At 29.6% G+C, this 10,078-nt stretch overlaps 1 protein-coding gene across 1 annotated transcript in view; it reads left to right on the forward strand.

Annotated features, from left to right (window-relative positions):
• Window positions 1–7,599, forward strand: part of LOC100198694 (lysosomal-trafficking regulator) — a 144,971-nt gene extending 137,372 nt beyond the window's left edge. Inside the window, exons 54-55 of the mRNA XM_065804763.1 lie at window positions 6,776–6,847; window positions 7,362–7,599. Coding sequence (XP_065660835.1) covers window positions 6,776–6,847; window positions 7,362–7,491 — 202 coding nt within the window. The 3' untranslated portion in view covers window positions 7,492–7,599. The remainder of the gene's footprint in view (window positions 1–6,775; window positions 6,848–7,361) is intronic.
• Window positions 7,600–10,078: the final 2,479 nt, after the last annotated feature.

Genomic DNA, 10,078 nt, shown 5'->3' on the forward strand with positions numbered 1-10,078 from the left:
AGTTTGGTAGAATATAACGAAAAGTTGCTTTGTTATGAATAAATAGATCCATTGCAGATAACTCCTGAAAGATCATAAGCTTCCTGCTCATGTTTTCAATCAGACAAGATCCTAGAAGCTTTATACTTTAATTAGCCAAACTAAAGTATAACTTTCTAAATATATGGAAACAAATTTCTTTAAATAGTTTTATAAACATATTACAAAACATGTTACATATATGTAACAAACATTGTTTTATGTTTACACATTTTATTTTACTGAGCATATACTCTGAATGACTTATTTAGATTATCTACTCAATAGATAATCTTTCTAAACAAAATAAATATGAGCAGAATAACTACTTTTAAAAAGTACTTATCAATTTCTATTTAGAATTAAATAAAAGTTTTAATTAATAATATATCATACCATGAAAGTATGATGTATTATGTATTATGTGCACATATATGTTATGATATATAAAAACCGTTATGAAAAATAAAACTACTATATTATACAAAACTAAATTTACGAAACATTGTTCTTTGTAAGAGCTTCTTTTTAAGAGTTTTTAATGAGAGTTTTTAGTGATGTAAGAATTTGAACAAGAATTTCCAAAATGACGTTGTCATATAATTGCCTTCATCCCGGTTAAAACCATTGTCGCGAAAGGTACTTTTATTGTCCCTAACTTTCTTATTAAAACTATTTATTTCTAATTTCAAAATATTGCGATCATTCCAGTGGAAATTTCAGTGGCAAATTTTGGAATCCTCAGCTACAGCTGAATTTTCCCCTTTACCTTGTTGTGCACTTGTTTGATGCTGGCATATCCGAGACGATATCTTTAGTCCTGTTTCATCAACAAATATTTGCAACAAGAGCACTCTAATTTGTAAACACCGGGATAGGAATTAACTGTTAGTGTAGTGTAGGTTTATTTTTGTAACTAAGTAGACTTTAGAGATTTTCTGGAGACTTAAACACTGGTGTGTATCCTGCTTTTTTAAAAACTTTTCTCAACATAAGACTGATTACAGGGATCCAGGGTAAAGACATAAACCTTGTTGGAGACATTAGGAAATGGTAATTTTTTTGTGAGATCTTTTTTGTTGTTAACACTTTCTTTCGTAGACTTAACTAGTTTTTCCAGACTTTTCCTCTCATAGCCGTTTTCTACAAATTACATCGATAAGAAATAACAACTCATCATCAATGTTATTTATTGTGCATAAACGTAATGCTCTATAAATGAAACTAATAAAGATATCATTAATAATTTTAAGGTCATGGCATGAATTCAGTTTAATTTGAACGTTTGTGAGTGCATTTTTGTATTGGTTAAGTCGGTGGATTCCATTGTGTATTGAATACTTTTGTGTTGTTTGTTAAGTAGATCTAAAACTTTTGCACATCTTCTACCTGGAACCTTGAATGTATATTATCGACAAATCTTTTTTTAATGATTTCACATGATGTTATTGTTAAGTGCCAATGAAAGAGCATTACTTTCATGATATTGTAAAAAACACTCAGCAACTACCACCATAAGAGCTAACCCAAATGGTCCGGAGTTTTTGAGCTCATGAATATTGTTTTCATATAAAAAATAGCAATGAGAAAGACAAAGTTCTAAAAGTAACTTGATCACTTCAAAACTTAATTTAGATATAAAGCTCTAGTTGTTTCCTAATCTTTCAACTAGTATAATAATTGCTTCTTTAATTAGGACGGAAGGGTACAAATTAACAACATCAAAGAAGACCTGAACCTCATTCTTATCAATTTCCCATAATCTTGTTGTATCCACAAATTGTTGAGAATTTTTTAAACACGCTTCATTTAAGTTAAGAGTAGGTTGTACAATATTGACTAAATATTTAGTGCTATTTTTTTTTCTTGATATTTTTATTTGTAATTCTCTCTAAACCATATACTCCAAAACATAAACCTTGTTAAACAAGGTTCAGGGTAGCCAGCAACATAGAAAACCTGGAAAAGTCAGGAAAATTTTTAGTTGTTAAAAAGTCAGGAAACATATTAAACTTTTCTAGTCATGGAAAAGTCAGGGAAATTTAATGGATTCAGTAAAAATATACATAAATAAATAAATATACATAAAAATATTTTTTTGTGTATTGGAGACTAAAAATCAATTAATTTTTTTAGTTCATATTTTATTTTATTATTTAAAAATGTTTATTAATTTAAAGTAAACAGTTTTTAAGAGAAATTCTAATATTTGGGTAAAGTTGTGTGTTTTATTTTTTGCCTTTATTATTGCTATATTTGTTAAATTTACATTGGAATGTCAGGGAAATTTCATTTTAAACCAGAAAAATGAAATCAAAAATTGTCCGGCTACCTTGAGATTTCTGTGCAATTAAACAGGTAAAATGGTACTTCCAGAAGCATAGGGTGCCTCAAAGTGTGGATTTTAACCTTGAACCTCTTTATTGTGAGCTAAATGTTCAACCACTAATTTCTATTAGGATTTTGGTGTATAGCTATTTGCATATATTTTTTTTTATAAATTACTTTGTTGCATAATTTATTGCAAATATTATTGCATAATTATTTGTCTAGCAATTTTATTTGTCATTTCAATAACAATTTGTCATTTTAAATTTAAATAGAAAGACTAAAATATTTTTTTAAAACTCCAGCATGTTATGTAGAAAGTTTTAATTGAAAAGTTAAATTCTTCAATTTTAATAAATTATCATAATAGCTTATTAAATAAATTATTTAATTTTTTAATAATATATAATAAATTAAAGTAATTTATTTAATCTTTAAAAATTTATGCTCTAAAAACTTTTATTTGTTTAGTTTTTTTCCCTGCACCTCAACCCTTTGTAACCCATCTTCATGTTTTTCTGACACATACAACCTTCAACTTTTTAAGTCTTCATAAGAATGTAAAAAAACAGTTCTATTTATGTTAAAAAGGTTTAGCATTAATTTAAAAAATTATAAATGCAATCGGGAGGTAATCCACTGATTTTAGGATGATACCCCTTCTCTCATCATAATTATTGAAGATATGGTAGATAAATAGTCTATAAGCAATCAGCATTAACATTAACTGATGAGTATGAGTTTGTTAGTTTATAAATTTTACAATATTGGTTTATAATTTTACAAATTTTACAGGTTTATAAAACTTGGAAATACAAAATTAGAAAAGCTTAACTATATATTTTAAGTATTTAACAGTACTTTGTAATGAAAGTTATGATGAATTTAAAAGTCAAGCTAAATTGATTAGTGAACTTTAATCTAAATGTGATAAAACAGTAGCAACATTATCATCAGAAAAGAAAGTTTTACATCTCTAATAGAGATGTTAAACTAACTTTCTTGAATAGAGATTCTCTATTCAACAATAAATCAGCTGATAATAGACGCAAAAGAAATATTTATATAAAAAGGTTGTTTTTATATAAAAATATAATAAAAAGGCTGCTGAGCAAAAAAAACGTCAAGTTTGTGAAGCAACTGTTATAGTTTCTGGGATTGATATTCAAGAGAGCCAAGATAATGTAGCAAATCAAAATGGCAATTGCTGAATTTTTTAACACTGTTGGAATCGATAAGGACATTATTGTCAAAGTAAATTGTTTTCATCCTGAAAATATTCAGTGAATAATAGTAATATCTGTAAATCAAGCATAATTCAAGTAACTTTGGTTCATCTGACAGTGTACTATCAAAGATGTAACTTTTATAGGTTCATTCGGTAAGCGTACAAAGGCGCCAGACATCACACAGTGTCAGTATGAATACGCAAGAGAGGATTGCATAAAATCAGAACAAGCAACTTCAATGAACAATACGGAGAGAAAAAAAAGAATGACGAGTTGAGTACACCAGTCAAGAAGACTAATTTAGTTGTGGTTACAACCCTCTCTTAACTCTATAACTCCAAAACACAAACCTTGACAAACAAGGCCACTGTGTGGAGAAACAACTTAACCTTCTTGATCAGCATTTTCACTTTGTCGTCCATCAATGGCTCAACCGTATCCAATCCATTAAAGCTAATGAGTCAACCAAAGAATTGTGATCTATCTTCACCAATCAATTGACAGTTGATAAAGCTGTTACTGAAGTGAAGACAAAAGCTAAATCAAGTAAAATAATCTAAAAAAAAAGTCAAAATAATGTAAACACATACCTCCTAAGTTATCAAATTTAAGAATCTGGTTTACAAATGCAAATTTACTCCAAAACAAACTCCACAGACTTGCTGGTCGAGTTTGTAATGCAGCCATGGAAAAAAATGAGCGCCACATTATAACCATTACTGAAACAAAGTTTGGACCTGATAATGTAGCATTGTTAAAGGAATATCAGCTGTTTCGACAAGATCAGAACAGTTTTCATGCTGTTGGTGGTATTTGTTTATATATTAAAGAATGTATCTAAATAACATATAACTCAACAATAGTGTGGTTGAACAATTATGAAAAATAGTACAAATAGATTGTGATGAAATATTATTGGGTGCATTTATCGACCACCAAGTAGCAGCCTTGATGTTAATGGTTCATTATGTAAGTTGCTTACAATTGCAAAGCAATTGTTATTGGATCTAGATTGTTCAAGTATGGTAGTTTTTTGGTGATTTTAACTATAGTCACATTAGATATGTTAATGTGGACATTGATGGAGAAATGACAATAATAGCCAACATTGAGGAGACATTTATAGTTGATAAGTGTCCAGATGAAATATTCCTTAATTGCCTTCAAATACAATGAAATTCCTGACCTCTTTTTCATTCATGAGCATCAAAAACAGACTATAAGCAATTGATTCAAAAAAGTCAGCTGGGTTTGGTACCATCCACCCTCGAGTCCTCTCAAATTGTTCTTTAAGTATGGCTTTACCTTAGAGTATAATCTATAATCGTTTACTCAGTACTGGTGTCATGCCAATAGATGGAAAAAAGCAAATGCTACACCAATTTTTAAATAAGCCTCTAGACTTTTGGCTTTAAACTACAGATCAGTCTTCTTAACATTAATTCCTGGAAAAGTAATGGAAACAATTATTCGGGAGTTTATCATGCATCACTGTGAAGTTACAATTGTCATCTCAAATACATAACGCGGATTTGTATTTAAAAAATCATGTTTGACTAACTTGTTAGAAACTCTTGACATCATCACAGAGGCTTTACAACAAGGATACCCTGTTGGGGTTATTTTTACCGACTTTGAAAAAGTCTTTTATACAGTACCTCGCAGAAGATTACTACATAAACTTTATGCATATGGTTTTTGTGGTCAGATTCTGGCATGGATTGAAGCTAAATAAAAGGTAACAACAAGTCAATTTAGGAAAAAATACATCAGATTGGAAAGATGTAGTTAGCAGTGTCCAAAGGGATCAGTCCTTGGGCTCCTTTTTGTGTTGTATATCAATGACCTGCCAGATAATTTGACACACAATATAAAATTGATAGTAAAATGATAGCAAAATCGTTGGGATAATCAGCTCACCATCAAATATGGATTTTTTACTAGCTAATATCAATAAAGCTGTAGAATGGTCAAGAAATTGCTAGATGAAATTTAATATAACAAAATGCAACATCATCCATATTGGTTAAGGATCAACTAAATTAAATTACAAATACAATATGTATGATGACAATGGCACACAAGTCACATTAGCTGTTACCCATATTGAACAAGTTTTAGGTATACTCCTCTCGGATAACCTTAAAGTTAAGACGCAAGTAGTTCTACTATGAAGGCCAATCAAATACTTGAAGTTTTTAAAAAAGCATTTTAGCCCAGAGGTTTAAATCTTTTGAAATTGCTATAAACAACATATATTAGACCACATTTATAATTTGCAATTTAATCATGGTCACCACATTAATTAAGAGACATACAGATTTTAGAAAACATTCAACGAAAAACTGCAAAAGTAATTTTTCAATATCAAAAATGCCATACAAAAATAGACTCTAAGCACTAGGACTTACCACTCTGACTGAGAGAATGATCAGAAGTGATATGATACAACATTTTAAAACAACACGTCGGATTGATGTCATTAATTGGCATCATCCACCAAAGTTGCTTCCCTCCTTTCTTTGCGATGGACCAGCTGGTAGTACTCGTGGTCAAGCTATGCAAATAAACTGTCAATTGGTAAAGCATTAAAAAAGCAAAACAGGCGAAATTTCTTCACCAACCATAAAGTTAAACACTGGACTTGCCAGAGCAAATATTAATGCTTTAGGATTGAAAAAATTTCAGGAAGCAATATGATCGTCACGTTGTAAGGAAAAACATTACAGCTTGAGTTGATGTTATTCAAAGTGCGACAACATTAACATTATGGTTTCCATTCGTAGCTTTTGCTTGTCTAGGATTTCGAAATTAACACTCAATATTTTATTAACACGTTCGCTTATGTACCATGTACATAAACAACTTTGGGTTCTGCACAATGCTGATACCATTCTTTCACAAGTCTTATTTGTAAAACAACTTGTTCAGAAAATATTTAATATCTATAAATTTATCTATAAAAAATTATTAAGTAACTTTTATAATGCATTTAATCAATATCATAAAACTTTATTTTTCACTTTTGCTTTGTGAAAACGACTTTTTCTCACTTATTTGATCTTATTTTTATAAACATTAATAAAAGTTATTAGTTTTCTATAATAGTTATATAATAAATATACTACCATAATAATATATTATCGTATCTACCATAATATACTGTCGTATATTATTATGGTATTATGGTTTTTATTAAGGTTTTGGGAAACATGGACTCTGCAACCTTTACGCATACTACAACCTTCTATTACAAAACAACCTATTACAGCGTAAGTGTTTTCATTATATTATGCTGTGAGATAATAAGTGTTCAAAGCAACCTATTACGGTGTAAGTATTTCCATTATTTTATGCTGTGAGATAATAAGTGTCTAAAAAAACAAATATATAAGATTATAAAAATCTAAAAATAAAAATATATTTAATACACTTTTTTTTTTATTTATAATACGCGTGTACAGCGTGCGACAGAAATAACTCCCGCATCTTCAAAAATCAACGTGGGGTCCACAAAACTGGAAGAGGAGTGCGGTCCGTTTCCGTTAGTTTGCGTGTATAACAAAGTTTTTTTGTTTTAAAATTAACAATCTTTGTTAATTTTAAAACAAAAATAAAATATAGTTCAGGAAAATTGCTTAGAGAATTGTTTTGCTGAATTTGCGACTGTTTTTGAAGCATAGTATATGTAAGTGTCGGCAAACTCAGACGCGCTCTATTATAATATTAAAACTCGTTTATTTATTTCTTAAACTTACCTAAAGTTCAATTAAATATAATTTTTAGCATTTCGTTCTTTAATTACGATGCGTCATACTTGATTTCTGCTGACAAATCAGGAAAGATATCGGTTTGGTCTCCAAGTGATATAAAGCTAAACAAATTTCCAACACTTGTTATAGTTGGTGCCCAATAATTTTTATATAATCTTGTCGAATCTTTTTTATATGTCTGATGTTTATAGCTTTTTGTAATATAATGTATTTATATTCTAAAGTTTGCAAAAATAAAACTTTATTTAAAACTCGTGTTTTTAATTCTTTCTCTTTTTAATATTTTTTCTTTTTCAAGTAAAAACTATGTTTTCAGAGTTTTATATTTTATATACACAACAAAAATTTTAATAGGATAATCGTAAATATATTTTTATTATAACATTTTTGTATTTTCGTTTGAATTTATTTTGATTAGCTGATAAAACGAATTATTTGATGAACACGTTTTAAAAATGTCAACATTTTAAATGACTTTTAAAAAATATACGACGAGTGAATTATTTTTTAAGATATTTCCAAAAAATAGTAAAATAGGCGCCGGACTACCCGTTGTTTTTTTTTGTTGTTTTTATTTTACAATAAATAAAAAACAATTTAATGACTGACTATAAAATCTGCTTTTATTGCCTTCATAGTATAATCTCTCAGCGATCAAAAATTATGACCAAATAAAATTTGTAACCCTCTCAAATTGAGGGGGCTCAAACTTTATATGGTCATAATTTTTGAAACTTAAATTTCTTGATGAATATAAGTCTAGTTAAGAATAGTACAAAAAACTTTTATCGACTTGTTGCTTTAAGTTTTGGGGCAGGGGCAAAAATTTAGGGGCTTTATTGTTTTCAGGCTCCAATAGCATTTTTTTTGCAAAGCATCCTTATTTGACATAAGTATAAACATATAATGTTTAGAGTTTGCTCCATGTCTGGAAGTTAGTTATCTCAAAGACCAAAAAATGCTGGATCCGCCTCTGTCAGAAATAGATAATTGCTGCTTCAAAAAACTTTAATTTTTTTTTTTTTTTTGGTTTTAAATAGTTTTCCATTTTTGACCCGGGCGTCATTGGCGCTCTCCAAGGCCCTGATTCTTTGTACCAAACACTGAACAGTAAAAACCAAGCTAAATGATATTCGCTGTGAAAACAGTTTTTATAATCTACCAGAGTACGCATGGATCGGATTGCCATGCTTTCTGAGATGAAATCCGTTATATGTGCCACAAGCATAGAACAGTCTTAAACTTATCTCTCTTTTAAATGATTCAAAATAAGACTTAGACTTATTAAAAAAACGTCAGCCATAAAATTATCTTTTATTACGCTATTATTTTATTATTGTTATTATTATTGTTATTATCATTAAATAGGTTATTATTTTGTGTTTGTGAAGTCAAACGTAGACGACATAGTTTATCCTGTAGAAGTAGACGTAGACGACATAGTCTATTGTGCAGAAAGTTGACGATTGACCAGTGTATATGTTACAATGATGCTAAAAATAAACATTTGTAAGAACGCAAGCAAAAATTTTCGGAAACACATGGAATCACAAAGCGTAGGGTAAAAACCTTAGTTAAAAAGCTAAAATGTGTGATGATCAGATTTATGTTGAGCGAAGTGGAAATAAAACTAAAGAGGGGAATTACACGGCTAAAGATGTACGGCTAATAATTCAACATATTCAAAGTTTTCCTTGAGAGGAAAGAGTAAAACGGCGAAAAGTTCTTCATGTATTTGAGCCAAGATTTGAAATATCAGTTAAGCATAATTTCTTTGTTAAACTTTATCCAAACAACAAAGTTAGATAGAGTTATTGCAAGAAATTATTAAAGGAAAAAGTTACCAAGCTGAAATTTTACCGTCCAAGAAAAGACAGGTAGGTGTAACTCTAGAAATAATAAAGTAAAATCTCGTTATTTACTATTATTTCACCACAGGAAAGCAGATGCAGCTAGAGAATTGTACAGTATCTATATACTTAATGCAAGTATATAGATACTGTACAAGTGATACTTGTACAGTGTCTATATACTTGCATCAAGTTTTCTCATCGCCCAGATTACCACATTGCTAAGTCTACTATCTACGCCTATTGTCTTGTTTCAGCCTAGGCATACGTATGGCTGAAAATAATCAAGGTTTTATGTTCGTATGATACGATAGCATGGGTTGTGGAGGAAGAAACCTAATAGCTAGTTTCATTTTGAGAAGCGTCAAAAGTAGAATAACCCAGAAGAAGAAATAATTAGTATGGACAACAGCTGCAGACTGCAAACAAATGTGGCAGACTGCAGACAATTGCAGCGCTCAGAACTAGAACAAAATGATAATTAGTTATGATTATTTTGATAAAATTCTTCACAAGTATGTCATCTCCAGTCATAACTAAGTTGTGATTGAAAAACGAAAAAGGGTAGAGAAACATGGGGTCCCTTTAAACTTTGTGCGAGTTTTACGAAGTAGAAACACGGGGACAGAAAAAAGTATTCAAGTAAGAAGTCAAACGAGAAACAATATGAGGATAAGAAACGATTGTTGGAGATCGAAAAAAGATTGAGGACTGAGAAAAAATAAGATTTAAAATTTTAAATCCTTACCTGACTAAAAACGCAACCATGCTTATGTAGAACTAATTCATTAAAGAATTAATTCATAAAAAGACTTTTTCACCTTGAGCACGAAAGTTTTAAACAAGAGTTTTTGTCTTTGATAAATAAATGAACTGAATA

This window comes from Hydra vulgaris, chromosome 09 (genome assembly GCF_038396675.1).
Source record: "Hydra vulgaris chromosome 09, alternate assembly HydraT2T_AEP".
Lineage (NCBI taxonomy): Eukaryota > Metazoa > Cnidaria > Hydrozoa > Anthoathecata > Hydridae > Hydra > Hydra vulgaris.